Source organism: Aythya marila (genome assembly GCF_965140915.1).
Source record: "Aythya marila genome assembly, chromosome: 15".
In the NCBI taxonomy this organism is placed as follows: domain Eukaryota; kingdom Metazoa; phylum Chordata; class Aves; order Anseriformes; family Anatidae; genus Aythya; species Aythya marila.
In genome coordinates this window covers 883,783-901,129 of record NC_139056.1, presented here as the reverse complement: position 1 = coordinate 901,129, position 17,347 = coordinate 883,783, and the positions used below count along the sequence as shown (strand labels likewise).

The 17,347-nt window shown below is 39.3% G+C and overlaps 1 protein-coding gene across 11 annotated transcripts in view; it reads left to right on the top strand.

The window, feature by feature from the left end:
* Positions 1 to 12: 12 nt before the first annotated feature.
* Positions 13 to 17,347, top strand: part of CLEC16A (C-type lectin domain containing 16A) — an 87,455-nt gene continuing 70,120 nt past the window's right edge. For 10 of the 11 annotated variants that reach the window (XR_014318539.1, XR_014318540.1, XM_082772565.1 and 7 more), the window contains exons 1-8: positions 13 to 572; positions 8,230 to 8,358; positions 9,288 to 9,421; positions 10,187 to 10,335; positions 11,001 to 11,106; positions 13,030 to 13,153; positions 14,037 to 14,211; positions 14,836 to 14,889. Coding sequence is in view for 9 of the 11 variants with exons in the window: in XM_082772565.1 (XP_082628691.1) it covers positions 493 to 572; positions 8,230 to 8,358; positions 9,288 to 9,421; positions 10,187 to 10,335; positions 11,001 to 11,106; positions 13,030 to 13,153; positions 14,037 to 14,211; positions 14,836 to 14,889 (951 nt within the window). In the remaining 2 variants the exon portion in view is untranslated. Of the gene's footprint in view, positions 573 to 5,266; positions 5,559 to 8,229; positions 8,359 to 9,287; positions 9,422 to 10,186; positions 10,336 to 11,000; positions 11,107 to 13,029; positions 13,154 to 14,036; positions 14,212 to 14,835; positions 14,890 to 17,347 lie in introns of all 11 variants that reach the window. The other variant, XM_082772564.1, reaches the window with a different exon arrangement.

The following is a 17,347-nucleotide window of genomic DNA, read 5'->3' as shown; positions in this document are numbered from 1 at the left end:
TTTTTACGAGATTTAATTTCTTCAGCTATTTAAGGAATTCAATTGACGCGGATCTCCCCCAGCCAGCTGCCACTAACGTTCCCACTCCCCTTGTCCCGCTTTAAACCAGGCAGTGTAAGCCCAGACGGGCGGTGCAGACCAAAAGCCCTCGGCAGAGGGCACGGCACCGCCAGCCCCATCCAGCCCCATCTCCATTCCCGTGCCACCCGGCGCCCGGACCGGCTTCTCCCCGTCCGTCACGACCCGCGCGCCCTGAGGGTACGCCGGCGCCGAGCCCCCGACTCGTAATGGCGGAGGGGCAGCCCTCGGCGCGCCGCGCTGTCTGCTGGGAGTTGAAGTCCCCGCAGCGCCGCCGGGCCCGGGGTCCAGGCCTCGCTTCCCGGCGTGCCCCGGCCGCGCGTGCGCCCTGCCGGCCGTGCTGTGCGCCGGGGGCCCCGCGGCACCCGTCCCCCGTGCCCGCCGCGCTATGGAGCCCTAGGGGCCGCCGCCGCCATGTTCGGCCGCTCCCGCAGCTGGGTGGGCGGCGGGCACGGGAAGGCCGCCCGCAGCATCCACTCCTTGGACCACCTCAAGTGAGAGCGGGGGGCCGGGAGGGACGGGGATGCCCCCCGGTTTCGGGGGGGGGTGGCGGGCCGGGCTGCTTTCCTCAGGAGCTGGCAGCGGGGCTGTCCGTCTTCGCCTCCAGCTCCCCTCGGGGCAGGCGCGGTTCCGTACTGGGAGGTCGGGATCGTGGCCGCGATGTGTGTGGCTTCAGTCCTGACAAGCCCACGGCCTTCTGCGTAGTGGTAGGAGCAATAAGGAAGAAATCTGTGGTGCTTCCTGAGACAGCCGTCGGCCTGTGGGCGGCTGGGCCCAGGCCCGGTGCTGTGGGGCCTGGGGAGTGAGCTGCTGGCAGCTGTACAGCTGTTGGGTTGGGGCATGGTAACGCTGGTCTCTGGAACCCGGAATCCTGGCGTCATTGCTGACTGCAGAACGGGTGGGAGAGTGTTTTCTGGCTCTGCCGCTGGAGAGGTGAAGCAGTTTCCAAGTCACTGATCAGTTCAGAGGGACCTGGTGCTGGCAGAATAATGAGGTCTGCTGTAATAGCTTTTTGGTCTATTGAGCGAGGGAAGACGAGCATTGAGAGGGGAAGCTTTTTCTAAATGAAATTGCAGCGAATGCAGAGCTCTTTGAGAAATGTGTGGCTGGTAGTTTTTGATGATTAGTCAGAGTACAAGGGGTTTTGAATGGGCTCTGGACACTAAAGAGCAGGATATACAGGATTAGGATCTCACAATTACTTTATCAAGGTGATGTATGGATTTTGGTCCTTATCTCTAAACTGGAGATTTGTGCAAAACCAGCAAGACTAAACTGCAGTGCAGAACTCTAGCAGAGACAGGGAAATGAAGTCAATAAATACAAGGTAGTGTAGCTGATGTGGCAGTAGCACTGCTGGAAGTAACGTTGAAGGCACACTAGGTCAGACAGAGAAGTCATTGACTGGCATTGTGAGGAAAAGCTCACATGTAAACATAGGAATGTTCTAATTAATGTACAAGGGGTTGTTACTCTGTACTACTCTGTGCTCGTGGAGCTCTCGTGTGGTCTAGATCTAGTTTTGGTGTTAACGCTTGCAGATAGAGCAAGGGTGCTGATGCATGATGAAGCAGGAAGAAAGAGTTTACATTTAGGAGTTTGGTGAGAGGGGTGTTAGTCTTTCAGGCAAGAAAAATGTGATCAAATATTCTCTTGTAGCCACAGAGGGTAGGACAAGCAATGTCCTGTTTGATTGGCAGCAAAGGAGTGTTAGGCTTATAAGTGTTGTGCTTGTGCTTGACTTCTTACCTGAGAGCTGAAGTATGTAGTTCTCTACTAAAATACTAGTATGGGGTGGGTTTATTATGTATGTTTTCTTTAATTGTGAGATCTGAAATAGTATGTAAAGGAGAGGGCAGCCAGTACCTTCAACCTGTTCAGATTGTGTATGTTAGAAGTGTTAATTTAGGTAGCTTGTATGAATTTCAGCTTCTAGCCAAATGTCAGCAGCAGAGGTAGCTGCCTAGTAGTAAGTGAAATCTGGGGCTTCTCGAGGGTAGCAGGCAGAGTACATAAAACAACAGAGAAAAGAGAGCAAAGAGCCTTCATGTCAGGGGCATGTCTTGATGAGCTTGCTTGCTTGTGAGCTCTGTTTTTAACTCTGTCAGAAACATATGTTGAGTTACTTGTGAGAGAGTTGAGTAGAACATACCAACCTTGATATTAAAAATTAGCTTAGCCTATAGAAAGTGTATCATGCTAGGTTACAAGAGCGGAGTTAACTTGGGCTGTCCCTAGGGGAATGCTTTCTTCTTCTTTAACATGCATAAATTTAGTTTAAATTGTAAAAAAAAAAAAAAAAAAAAAAAAAAAAAGTCTCTTTAGTACTACTGAGAGAATTACTGCCTTTTGTCAACAAATGTTCAATCTGGAACTACCTTTCCTATCAGTTTTAATACAGTTTGAAACTTGCTCCTGCAATTCAGTTTAGTTCAGTTTACTGGTCTGCAAGCATGCCACAGATCAGCTTGGCTAAAGACAGGTTGGGAAGCTGTTTATGTGGGGGCTTTTGGTATGGTCTTCTTGCCCAGTGGATATAGTTGCAGTTTGATCCAGTTTTCTAATACCTTGCTGTACTGAGCTCTAGAGAGGCTATGAAATGTTATTGTGCCCTGCTTGAGTGCTTCAGACTATTATTTTTCAGAACACTTGCCACTTCTGTGCTGTTTGGGTAGTAATTGGAATTGTGGTAATGTATAAGGAGGAAGTGTCAGTATTCTGGAAACAGCACCAGTGTTAGTGCCTGCTTGTGCAGTCTAAAATGAGAGTCAGTATGAGATTGCCTGAATCTACTTCTTAGGGGTGGCATCCAGCAGTTTAAAGTGAGCCCTCTTTTTCCCCTTTGTATAACCCTCGTGTAGGTCAGGGCTCCTTACAGTAATCCTCAGCTGCTGCCTGTGATAGTCGCTCTACACCTCTTCTGCAGCTCTTTGCTTTCAAAGCTGTGACCTGCAGTTAAAATAACAAAGTCTTTCATACTCCTCAGCTGAGGATAGTCTGATCTCGGTAGATGTGCAGTCAAACCTACTTGAGAAGCAACTTCTTTCTCTTTGCCCACCTATCTACAGACTTTAACTTTACGTTGGAGTGGATGAAGAGGATATATGCCATTTAGTCCAGTATTTAAGTAGTAATATCTTAAACTCAACCATCTCTGAAGTGTTCAGCTGAATTTAGCCTGGGTTTTTCCAGCTGGAGTGAAAGGCTCCAGGGTTTAGGCTTAGTATCTTTGTTTCTAGACACAAATAACATCTTTTCCCATCTCTGAGTCTGTAAGAGGTATTCTGCAGAGCTCTGTTGTTACCTTCCAGTGCATTTCTCCGTGTTTTTTCTGTGCTTGGTATTTTAATTGTATCCTGTTTGCACGCTATTTTTTTTTTTTTACGTGAGAGGTGTGTGCTAAACATTTTTCACAACTTGGTCACATGCAGTGTCTATGAAGAGGTATGGCTGAAGACCTGTTTCACAGTTGATTCATTTCCTGAAGTCCATGCTCTGCATTGTTTCCTCTGCAAGAACAACAACTAATTACATAGTTAAAGGCAGCACGAAGAAGCAAATGCCATATGGTTAAATCTGGGGTTTGTCCATTTGGGTGCTTGACTTCCTGAACTCTTAGGTTTTAATGCATTTTTGTAAACAGTAAATAGAAAAGTCATTAATACAACTTAGTGTACTCATGAACTGTTGTAGAAAGTTGTGGCTTGAGCATGGTTTCTTAACAGAAAAACATTCAGAATCTTGTCTGTCCTGTTAAACTGCTGGCAAAGTCCCTTACCCTTGCAGTGGTATCATGGTGCTCTGACGCTTCCTGCATGTTATTTTATTAGAAATTATTTTTGGTTGAACCCAAAGCCTTCAGATGTATAGCGTGACAGAGGTGACGAACGCCTCTTCTGTGAGGGCTTAGCATTTTGGAGCACAAACAACTTATTTGAAATCACTGTGTAAAGACAGACTTTATAAGAATATTAAAAATACTGAGTTTATGTGAGACTTTATATTCTCATGTTACAGTATGTTACGTGTCTTGTAAGAGGAATGAGTTTATTCATACTTTCTCATTCATTTTCAAGTAAATGGATAAAGGAGTAGCTTGACAGTGAAGCATGTGTTTTCTTTATGTGTGTCAGCATGTTAGCAAATCAAGGGAATCTTCAATGATATCAAGGAAATTGCCAGGAATACATTAAGCCCAAATTAACCAAATATTTCTTGCTTTTCAGAAGTCTGTGATGTTCTACATTTGGTAGGCACCTGAGGTTAGGCCATGGCACACAAGTCTTCCCATTTTTTAACTGATCACAGTTCTGCTGTTGGAGTGATTCCCAAGTATTCCAAGTTTCAGTAATGTAACTTGTTAATGAGAAATATATACAAAAATGCTCACATCTATGAACATTTGACTTCAAATAAAGAGGATAAAGCAGGTGTAGTGTCATATTTGAAAACTACATTGTTTCAAGAAAAATAATTTTTTATACAGATTGCTGCAGAATGAACTGTCTTGATTTACTGGCTTCAGCCATCTGCTCTTCCCCTGATTGATGCATGCTCAGAGCAGCGACTTTGTTTGTGCTCCGTGTTGTGGTTCCCTGTCCTGATGACAGGTACAGTGCAACAGTGGGGAGGTTTTGCAAGAACCCAGTACTGTGTGCTCTGCTGGAGAGTCTCGGCAATTCTCAAGGGTGGTTAGGCTTAGACTGCCACCTTCGCTGCGGCCCAGCACACTGCCAGTTCCACAGAAGGAACCTGAAGATGTGATCCTCAGATTAATTGCAGGGGATTTGCAGGGGCTGTTTGAGTTGCTGCTTAGTGACTCATGCAGTTGTACAGCATGTGTTTTGGCTGTGTGAGAGCTGTGGATCAACGTTTCCCTGAATGGTTTCAATGTGACCAGATTCAGTCCTGGATTTGGAAAGCAAGTATTGATTCGTGAGAGGGAAAGGAGTGTAAAGAGAATTTCTCTCTTTTCCCCCTCCTGCCATATCTTCCTTTTCTCTTCCTACTTCCTCCACTGCCTGGCAGGGTAACCTTTAATGCTGTGTAGGCTTTAGCACATTGCTGATTGTGCAGGGAGGGAAGAGAGCATCAAGATTGTGGATAGTGAACTCTCACGAGCTGTTTGTTCATCTCTTGGTTTCCTTGTATAGTACTCAACACATTAACAGCCTTACTTGATCATTAGGTGGCAGCAAGATCAGCAAGCATTTTCCCATGAAAGCACAATAAACTTTTCTGCAATCGCTTCTGGTTCATGCCTGGCTGGGAACAAGTCACGTGAAACTCTGGCCAACGGAGCAGCAGCTCAGTTACTGGTTGAAGATTCCCCAGCACATGCAAGTTTTAAGTAAACTGGAAATATGAACAAACTTTACTTTCTTGATTTCAAGCATGAAAGAGATTCCGACACTGTTTACCATCTTGTTTTGTTCTCCTAAGCCTGACAAGTAGTTGGAACAGCCTGATAGTATGTTCAGGTAAAATGGCTTTGCCTTGTACCATTACTCAGAGTGTTAGTGTAGATAAAATTGATGGGAAACATTGGTTTTTAAACTGCAATTCCATGTCTGATTTTGACCTAAATTTCTGAATGTAATGCAAACCAGATACTTAGAAATCCTGTTCTAGAAGTACATAGTGTTTCCTGGAACAATGCAGTAGCTGGGCAAAACCAGCATTTTTATCTTAGTTGCTTGAGGTCTTCGGGTGTGTTGCTTAAAAATTGTCTTCTTGGGCTTCTAAATTAGTGCATCGTACTAGGAAGATTCTTAAAACATCAACCTGAATCATTGAGCAGCCTATGTAGAGTCCAAAACAGTAATGGAAGGACTGCCCCAGAGCCAGGATCTGCGGGTAGCTTTCCCAAAAATAGATTCTAGGAGTTCTGATAAATTCCAGTTTTCATGGGAAGGTTGAAAGCATAGAAAGCCTGTCCTCCTTCCTGAACACCTGGGGTATATTTCCCAGATAATCCTGAATGCTCAGGTGTTTCTCGTGGATTTCAGTAGATGGCAGTATAGCAGTACATGATGTACGCTTAGTAAACTAAACTCTTGCAGTGATAAAATGACAGGAAATTTCTCTAATATAGTAGTTTACATTTTTAATATATGTAGTGTGTGTATATATGTAATAATTTAGGTTTTTATTTCATTACTTTGCTAACTGTCTGCCTTTCTTCCATCCATCTTTTTTCTTTACTATTGTTTAAAAGAAAAAAAGTGAGGAAAGGAGCAGTTCTTGTGTTTTAATAAAATTCTCATCCCCATCTTTAGGACAAAAGGAGATAATCTTTAGTGTAATTTATTTTGAAGAAAGAAGAAAAATAGGAAAATATGCTTCCTTGACTAAGCAGAATTCTGAGGTGTTGTAGTGGGTTTACGTGGCAAGGTTTTGGTAGCAGGGGGCCATAGGGGTGGTTTCTGTGAGAAAGATCTAGAAGCTGCCCCATGTTTGGGAAGGGCCCCATTGTTTTCCAGAGCTGAGCCAATAAGCGATGTTGTTTGCGCCTCTGTGAGAGCATATTTAAGACAGGGAAAAAAACGCTGCGACACACAGCAGCCGGGAGAGTGAAGGGAGTGAGAAACAGCCTTGCAGGTGCCAAGGTCAGTGTAGAAGGAGGGGGAGAGGTGCTCCAGGCGCTGGAGCAGAAGTCCCCTGCAGCCTGTGGTGAGGACCATGGTGAAGCAGGATGTCCCCCTGCAGCCCATGGAGTACCACAGTGGAGCAGGGTTCCATGCTGCAGCCCGTGGAGGAGACCACGGTGGAGCAGGTGGGCCTGCACCGACGGAGGCTGCCGCCTGTGGAAGACCCCTGCCGGAGCAGATTCTGGGCTGGACCTGTAGCCCGTAGAGAGGAGCCCACGCAGGAGCAGGTGACCTGGCAGGAGCTGCTGCCCGTAGGGGAGCCAGGTTGGAGCAGTTTTCTCCTGAGGGATGGACCCTGTGGTACGGACCCATATCTGGAGCAGTTCTGGAAGAGCTGCTGCCTGTGGGAAGCCCACGCCGGATCAGTTCATCAAGGACTGCATCCCGTGGGTGGGACCCCACAGCACAGGGGACAAGAGTGACCGAGAAGGAGCAGCAGAGAAGAAGTGCTGTAGACTGACCATAACCCCCATTCCCCCGTTCCCCTGCGCCGCTCGGGGGGAGGAGGTGGAAGAGGGTGGATGGGGGAGGAAGGTGCTTTTGGTTTCTTTCCTTTGTTTCTCACTTCTCTAGCTTGTTAGTAATGAGCAATAAATCTTACTATCTCCTTATGCTGAGTCTGTTTTGCCCGTTACAATAATTATTGTGTGATTTTCTCGTCCTTATCTCAACCCTTGAGCCCTTTTCACATATTTTCTCCCCATTCCTCTTTGAGGAGGGGGAGTGAGAGAGCGGCTGTGGTGGAACTCGGCTGCCCACTCGAGCGGAACCACGACAGGTGTAATACAAGGTTTACAAATTTTATGTAGCTTCCTGTCACCTGTTATTCTGTGTACTTTTTTTTTAAACTTCACTAGAGAGCATTAATATCTTGCCCTGTAAGGTGGAATTTGCCACCTCTCCATTTATTATTTCCATGCTTGAATGGTCAGAGTATTGATTAAACTTGGCCAAGATGAATGAATAGTGTTTGGCAGTCCTGATTATTGACCATGAAATTCCCTCCCAGGGGTCTGTAAGGTGTCACTGCAGACAACAGGAAGGCTATTTTCTGGTTAGATCTGCATGAGCCTCTTGACCAGAATTGCTTTTCCATGTTGGCTACTGTATGCTTATCTGTTTTTTTTTTTTTTTTTTTTTTTTCCCTTACTCTTCACACCTTTAACTGTCAGGTGGTTCCTAAGAAGTTCACTGTTACCATAAGAAACACCATGGGACAGGTGTTGCCTGATGTTTCTTTCTGTGTTAATATATGCATAAGCATTTGTAACTCACTTGGCTAGTTTGGGGTTGGTTTTGTTTGTCACATGCTATTTAAAATTTATTTTCACTCTGCATTGGTATTAAAAGGAAATTTGGAGGTTTTAAAAATGTATAATGACTAGAAATCATGTATGTGTATGTGCATATTTACATTAAGTTATTGAGTAAAGACAGCCACGGTATGGTGCACATGGAAGTGGCAGGGTAATGTAATTAATTGTAATTTTTTCTCCTTTAGGTACATGTATCATGTTTTGACAAAAAATACAACAGTAACAGATCACAACCGCAACCTACTGGTAGAGACTATTCGTTCCATAACAGAGATCCTTATATGGGGAGATCAGAATGACAGCTCAGTATTTGAGTAAGTACTCCTCAGCAGCTTCACCTCTGGACCTGGTTTTAAACAGCTAACTCTGTTAGGTATCTGTTTAGGTATCATTTTAATCCTTGTAAAACAGAATGATAGAAAAATAACTTCAAAATGAATGTTCATAGTTGCAAATCTGATGTTCATTGCTTGGCTGTTTGCTTCAAGACTGTCCTTTATGAAGGCATTCTGTGATTGAGATAAGGAAAGCTAAGGTGTTTGGTATGCTTACTTAGGGAGTGGTTAGTTTTACAAGATTTTGACATGATTGGGTTATGATGTGAACTAAGAAAACTTCTGATAATTCATATCTATACTGAAACTTAATTACATTCCTCACTGCCTTCTCTTGTTGGGAGAATTTTAGGGATGAGCAATTCTTTCTATAGTTAATGCAAAAAAACAACTAAAACATAGGTTTGCGTTTGTGATGTTCTTATAGGAAAGAGTCCATACTTCTCTCTTTTAAATTGCATGCATTTCTAGTTTAAGAATGCTTCAAGTGTTCATTTCTTTTTTTAAACTGAACAATAAACCATGAAGTGCCTGATTCTGATTTGCTGCCTTCTCTTCTTGTTCCTTGTCTGATGCAAGTGACTATTAAACAAAACAATCTAATTTGGAAAAACTCTCTCCTTCAAAACTGATATCAAGGCAGGAAAGTTAAGATTTTGTGTTTTTGTTTTTCAAGTATATCCAACTTACATTTTGACATCCTTTTACTGCATTATTTGTGTGTAAGTGCCCTAGTTCTTAAGGTTTTTGTTGATACCCATCTTACACAGAAGACTTCGCACAGTAATTCTGCATAAATGTAAAATATGCTTTCTCCGACATACCTAGAATCAACCCTGATCCTAGTAAAATTATCTTTTCATTAAATACAACAAGTGACTTAACGACATCTCTTCACTTAATTTTAGCTTTTTCTTGGAGAAGAATATGTTTGTTTTCTTCTTGAACATCTTGCGTCAAAAGTCTGGCCGTTATGTGTGTGTACAGCTGCTGCAGACTCTGAACATCCTTTTTGAGAACATCAGTCATGAAACGTCACTGTGTAAGGACACATTTTAAAACTGTTTAGGATTAGGTGATCAAGATTTGATTGAATTGACTTTAATGCAATTTAGTCCTAGTGACCCCTTACAGAATAACCATCTCTATGTATTACTAATAGTCTTTTTAATTGAAGACAATCTCAGATGTTGTAATTTGACTCTTAAGATGTGTTTTTAGTGTAAGTTTTCAGTAGTGCAGCAGTACATGTTGGTTACTATTGAAAAAGTTTACGTATTTCAAGGGTTTCTTCCTTTAAATTAGTTGTGGTCTGAAGTTTGCCTTGCTGCTGCAGGTTATTCATGCAGCTTATGCTCTGTCTTCTAATGTGTACTAGAACTGTTCTGATATCATTGGGACTGGCATTCAGTTCAGAAACACAAAGAGGAGAAATAATTAATAATTGTTTAAAAGTACTCCATGACTAAAGTTGAAAAAGTGGTATGACAGCCTTTGCAAGGATGTGACTTTGGGAGGAAAAGAGAGAACTCTGTATGTATATGCTGCTGTTTATGTTGTTGTAAGTGTTCTTTACTACTAAATTGAGAAAGTATATTCCCTTCTCAGTTGACTCAAGGTCTTTGGAGCAAAGATATCTGTAGGGAACAATAATTTGCTCATTACTGCATGCAGCCATCACTTGAATTATTTAGTTAAAAACTGATGTCTTGAAGCATCAATAAGTTTGTTCCCAGCTGGTACTTTAAATGTGGGTAGTTAGCTTAATGATTTTTTATTAATCTGTGTGATGTCTCTTGTTTTTCAGACTACTTGCTTTCTAATAACTATGTAAATTCTATTATTGTCCACAAATTTGACTTTTCTGATGAAGAGATCATGGCATATTACATATCATTTTTGAAAACTCTTTCCCTGAAGCTCAACAATCACACTGTACATTTCTTTTACAATGAGGTGAGTGGGGAAAAAAAGGAATTACACTACAAGGATGAGAGGACTTTAATCAAAAGCGGGCAGCAATTTGGCACATATTCTGTTTAGTCTCTTGTCTGAGCATGACTTGTTTGTCCTGAGTTTTTTTTATAATGGTAGTATCAATAATTGATAATTATGGTGTGAGAATCTCTGTGGAAGCATAACAAAGAAGGTAGTTCATAAAATCTCAAAGTTAGTGGTATATTGGACTGCTTCAGAAGTTCTGATGTCTGCTTCATTGAGAATTCAACTTGCTTATACCTTGTTTTCTGTGCTTTTATGAACAGGATCTTTTCTGTTGCATCGCTCATTTCTAAGATGCTTAGCCAAAGTCTGAGAAAACCTGATTAATCAAAGGCCAAAGTTGAAATAGGCCTTCTATCCGTGTAATTTTTTGCCAGAAGAGGGCGGTAAAGCTATGTGGAGAGTTAATATGGAAACCTCTTGATGCTTAAAGCAATTCATTTTAATTCAGAGATACAAAAGCAACTGATTGTGCATTGTGAAATAATTTCAGTTTCTTAAGTAGAAGGTAAATTTATTTGAAAAATAAATGGAATTCTGTATGAATAATATTTTCTAACAAATATTCTGTACGTGTTGTGGTTAATTAATTCATAATGCTTTCGTTCTTCTTGTTGCAGCACACTAATGACTTCGCTTTGTACACAGAAGCTATTAAATTTTTTAACCACCCAGAAAGCATGGTCAGGATCGCTGTTAGGACTATAACTTTAAATGTCTACAAAGGTATGGTTTCTGTATTAACAAAAGGCATGTGTACAAAAAACTTGTTTCATTGTAGTTTAAGTTCTTTAAGCTTAAGGGAGTTTTCTTTGTGTTATGAGATTGAAAACATTGCAGGTTGACATACTTCAGGTACATAGTTTGATTTTTATGAAGCAAAATCCTAAGAAATCCTAAGCCTGCTGTGTGTACTTGTAAATAGTTTTATCTCCTCACAGATGAAATTGGTTTAAGAAGCATAATGAAATAGTATCAAGTATGCACAAGAAACTTTTGCTTCCCTTCAAACAGAGGTCAGAATATGGCTGTATTTTAAAAAAGTGAGGGAAAAAAGTGCTTGCAGAATATCAATTATTTTCTTATGAACTTGAGTTTTATAATATATGAAACAGTAACCTTACTGGTTATATCACTTTATTTTGGAGTTAAAATGCATTAGAATATGACTGTAGAATTCCTAGATGCTGCAGCCACTCTAGTATAAAGGCTATTTACAGAGGTGCCCAGTGAAGGCTGGGAGACTGCAGTAGCAAATTACAGTATTGGACAATCCAGTAGGACGTAAGGAGAAAAAAAATCATGGAGAGAATAGAGAAGCATTACAGCAGTTCTTGTTTGTTTTTTTTTGTGAGAAGTTGAGTAGTCTGTATTGTTTGAGATCTTCAAAACTCAGCAAGGACTGATTAAACTTTGCAAGTTCCTGAGATTCCTTAAGATTAAACTCAACAAGTTCCTGATTAAACTTTGAAGTTAGTCTTGGTTTGAGAATGGGTTTGCACTAGCCAACTTTCAGAAGTCACTTCCCACTACATCTTTGTCTGGGTTCATAAATTCTGTAATAGACTGAGAATACCACAATGATTTCAGTGGGGAAAAATTGGTATGTATTCATAATCTACTTCAGAAAGCAATATGCTGTAAGTTAGTATGCAATGTGAAATATATTCAGTGTAGTACTTAATATCTTTTAATCCGTATTTAATACAACTACATTTTGACTTTATACAACTCTCTATCAATAACAGTTTGCCAGGCTTCATCAAAAAGTATAGGATCATTTTAAAGCCATAAACAGTTTATTTTGCTCATAACCTGGATAGCCTCTATAGTAGTTTGGTTCTTTGTAGCGTTGACCACTAGGGATGATTTTTCTTTTGTACATTGAGAAATGAGCACTTGGTACTTGTTTCCTGCTTAAACCAGCTGTGAACCAAATGCGTGCTCACAAAAAGAGGGAAGTGCAGGCTTTGTTATCCTGTTTGTGCTTATTTCCATGACTAAATATTTTTATGGTAAAAATACACTTGTTTAGAATTCTCATTGAATGTTGTAGTGATGTAAAGATTAAAGTTGAAAAACACAGCTCAGATGTTGAGGTTTCATAGTTCTCTGACTACCCATTTGCATATGTTCTGATCTAACACCTACCCTGTATCTCTTAGTTTAGATGCTATGTGCTTTAGCTTTTTAAACCGTTCTGGAGGATGTCACTCTCCCAGTTCCTAATCCTGTTAACTGTTGTCTGTTTCTTTTGCCCTTCCTTCACTGATGATTCCTGTGTTCCTTAATGCAGTGTCATGTAAGTCTAACTAGCCTGACTTTTAGCATTACTGCTTTGTTCTTCTTTTTTGTTGTCTTTTTAATAAAGAATGTGGTAAAAAAAAAAAACAAAAAACAAACCTTTCTGAATTCTACTTGATTTGTTTATCTTTAGACATGTAAATATATCTTGATATGAGGCTCATTCAAGCCGATTAAGAATTGATTTGATGCTTTTGTAGATGTCCATTTCATGCATAAAATCATATCAGGTATAAACTCATGTGGAAAAGTTGGTATGTAATCAAAATTCAGAAGATGCTTTTTGTTTCTTAAAAACAAAAAAAGAATGGAAACTGATTTTTCTCTTTTACAATTTCTCTTCAGTGGACAACCAACCTATGCTGCATTACATTAGAGATAAAACTGCTGTCCCTTATTTCTCCAACCTTGTTTGGTTTATTGGAAGCCATGTGATAGAACTGGATAACTGTGTGCAGACTGATGAAGAGTAAGCTTTTATAAATGACGGGTATTGAATAAAAATATCTTTTCCCAGACATCAATGCTCTCCTTACTTTGTAGTAGTCTGCAAAGTTAGATTCTGAATGTGTTTCTTTGCTGACATTCCAAGCTTTTCATTCTCACAAAGTTATTTTAGCGATGCTCTAGATTTAATATTGGTTAGTGCTGTGTGCCCTATCTGTGCTAATATCCGTACAAGTAAAATATTGTTTGGCAACATGCTTTTGCTTCATTTTTGTTGTAATTTTGCTAAATTTAGTAGATATTCAGAAGATACTAAAGGTACTTTGTGTTTCTTAATCTTATTAATTTCCCTTTTTATGTTTCTCTTCTGTGTACTATCCTAGCAGAACAGCTCTCTGTAAAGGTACTCTAGGGGAAAGAAAGATGAACTTTGCTTTATATGTGAACAGTCATAACAGAAATTCCTATGTAATTCACCACTATCAACTATGGAAATACTTTCTTGCTTCAGATTGTCTGTGGTTTACTACTTACCCACGTTATACTGGGCAGCTGTTTGATACTTTCTTAAAATGAAAAGGCAGAAGTTAAATAATCAGATGTCATCTGGTTTTGGAAACAGATCTAAAAATTTTTTATAACCGGCTTCTGAAAAGATTCTGGCAGTAAAGAACAAAGTTTTGTAAAAGTACTATTTCTGAGAACTTGGGGAGAAACATACTTGCAGCCTTAATCATATGCCTGAATACTGTTTTATAGCTGCACTAGTGGAATGTACTGGCAACGTCTGCTTTAGGCAGTTGACAATCTGTACAAGACAATTGATGGAAGGGAAGTACGTGAATTCTTTCGCTAAGTTTTTAAAATTTACTTAGCTGAGACTTTCTTTCTGCTCTGTTTTTCAGGCACAGAAATAGGGGCAAGTTGAGCGACCTGGTAGCAGAACATCTTGATCATTTGCATTACCTTAATGATATCCTTATAATTAATTGTGAATTTTTAAATGATGTTCTGACAGACCACCTACTTAATAGGCTCTTTCTACCCCTCTATGTGTATTCATTAGTAAATCAGGATAAGGTAAGTTAATACCTGCAAATACTTAAGTTGTAAAGTAATTAATTGCTTTCAATATGCATAGTGATTTGTTAAAAAGGTGTATTCAGTAGTAGGTTCAATACTGTTGATGCTTATGTTTGTATTTTGAAACAACTTAAATGAGATGACTGTATGGGAAAGTTATAATTAAACTATTTTTGTACATCAATGCTTACTTGGTTTATTGAAATATCTGCCAAAAACATTTTTTATATAGATAACATTCTGTTGTTTTTGAGTAGCTAATTTTCAGAGATTTCTTTAATGAATGTTATCAGAAGAAATCGTTGTGAAGGAATAATTGCATAAGGAAAACCAACATACTCCTTAGGTACTTGTCTGTTAAAATGTTACTAAAGTGACCATGAAAGGAAGTGATCAACAGCCATTTCTTAGGTGTTTAGAGTAAAATACTTAATTGGAGAGTCTTCGTTTGAGATGATGATCTTTAAAATTTACTTTTTGGTAAACAGTGGTTAGTGAACATTTTGTGATAGAATGTAGAACAATAAAATGTTACACGTTTTTTTTTTTTAATCAGTGTAAATGTTTTATTTAATGCTATTTGTAAATAAATAGTCATTTCTCATAACTTTTCTTCCTTAGGGTGGGGAGCGTCCAAAAATAAGTCTCCAAGTTTCTCTCTATCTTCTTTCTCAAGTACGTATTCAAATTATTTTGTCCTATTTCAGAATGTGCTTTGCAGTACTGTTATAATTTGTAATAATTACTGTGTTTTGACTATTTTGGCAAAAATATTAAAGAAAATTTGGCAAACATTGTCAAAGACTTGCCAGTTTTGATATTGTAAAGAATAAGTTAATTGTTCCTTTTGTAGACAGAGTAAGTAGCTTCTTCAATTAATACCATTCCTCTGAAGGATCCCATAACACATGGCAGCTTTTGGAGCATTCATTGTAGGTTATGTACAACACCTGATAAAACAGTGCACAATAGAGCTAGGCAACATTTGAGGACAGACTTTGTAAAAATAAGAGGTGAAATTTAGCTAGATGCTGTATTGCACTTTGAATCTGCCTAAATCTGTGAAATATACTAGGTTTGAACTTTCCCTCTTTGAAAAACAGATCTGTTTTATGCTTTGTGTTTTTATCTCATGTTTTTTAAAAGTAAACAAATAAACTTGTCTACACCCAAACTTTCTCAATTCTTAAATTTCATCATGCGTATACCTTAAATCCGTAGCTCTACAATAATTGGAATAATTATAAAAATACCTGTTATTTCTCATTTTCACCTGTCCCACCTCATTTCTAATCTGTAATGTGTTTTTTTCCAAATTAAGAGTCATAGTTGTGCATTTTTTGATTGTAGAGAACGTCAAATATTGTCTTCCTATAGTCTTCTGCACATTGCTGTGAGACTTAATTTTTTAAAGTATGTTTTCTGAAGTTAGTTTTGATTTGTATTTCATAAAATTTATACTTTTTTCTTTGAACTTTTGATTTTGCATTGGTCATTTTATTGTAGTCTGGCCCATAATTTTATCTTTTTTTTTTTTTTTCTGAAAAAATGTTATTTGTCAGGTAAATGTAACTTAATGCTTAATTTGAACCTAGAATTTGAACCTAAACATTGCGGTGTTATGGGAGTTATTAACCACAGATAAAACCTTGGGAGCAACAGCTTCCGGTAACTAAAGGGATCTACGTCATAGTGTTTTATACTTCGAACTCTTTTAATGTCATTGATCTCAGGGGAAGTATTGACTAGGTATCACTTCAAGATTTACATCTATGTTCTTTCATAAAGAAAAATGAATCTTTTCCTAACCATAACGAATTGGGAATGGATTTTTTGTGCCAGGATAGGATGGGATGTAGAAAATCAAGCTACTTTTCTGTAACTGGCAGAAATGCATCTCTTTCCCTCTTTGGATTGGGAACTGGAAAAATATAGACTGAGTATCTGAAAACCCATCTGACTATTTCTGTTACTCATACTAGACACATTTTTTTAGGGATTACTCACATATTACAGTCAAGTGCTTGAGAGTGTCATACTAACAGGTGAAAATCCATTGCTATTTCAAAGTGAGCATATAAGGTATTTATGCCAAAATATTCCTGCGTACAGTCAAGCTATATTTACTGAATCAAAATAAGCTTGAGTTTAGGAAGTTGCAACAGACTTCAAAAACACTTTGAACAACCTCGCAAAGTTCTACATAGATCAGCATACACTGCTGTATGCTGATCATCACCTAGCTTTTGAAGGTCTGGTATGGGATGGGTCTGTCTTTAATCAGAAAACCTGTGGACACCCTATTTAGCTATGTGTTGTTAAAACAAGGCTTAGCTTTACTGATTTGGAAATTATTAAGGCATTTTTCAGTTAGAACCACTGTTTAGGTTCTCAGCTGTGTTATTTCTGTGAAGAGAATGGATGGAAGCTGATACAAGGTCATTGTGTCTGGACCTGAGCTGGCTCTGTCTGGAAGTCTGTTTGCCTTAAGCCTAACCTTGTACACCTTGCCTCAAAACAGAGTGCTCAGTGTAAACAGAATTCTGGTAAGGCACCTTAATGCTTCTGGGTAGGTGCTTAGATGTTACAGGCAGTAGCGCCCTTATTCCTGTATTACATTGCTGATTTGGAGCTAGAAATTGTGACTTTATAGCTAGAAAAGCTGCTTCTGATCCAGTTTAGCCTGCTGCATGATGAATTACTGCAAAATAATTACATGCACAACAGGGAACTGGAGTACTGCTGGTTGTTGGCATGCAGAAGGGTCAGTGGATGCTGTGTACCATCATCAATTTACATGTTTTCCTAAAACAATTTCTATGGAATAATTTTAATTTGCATTCTTTGGCTATAATATCTCATGGCTTTCATCATAAAGCTGATGACAGAGAATTTCTGTATCTCAGAAGGAAAGAAGAATATTAAAAAAATTATTCAAAGTAGGTAGTTCTAAAATGTAGGGAAAGGACAAATACCTGTATAGAGGATTATGTCTGATTGTGTTTTGAAGCAAATTTCATGACCTGTCAGTGTTTACATATACAGTAATGTCAAGATAACATAAGTGTCAACAAGGTCAAAAAATTACTTTTAATGACTGAAATTATGAAACTGTATGCGTCTTGTAATACGT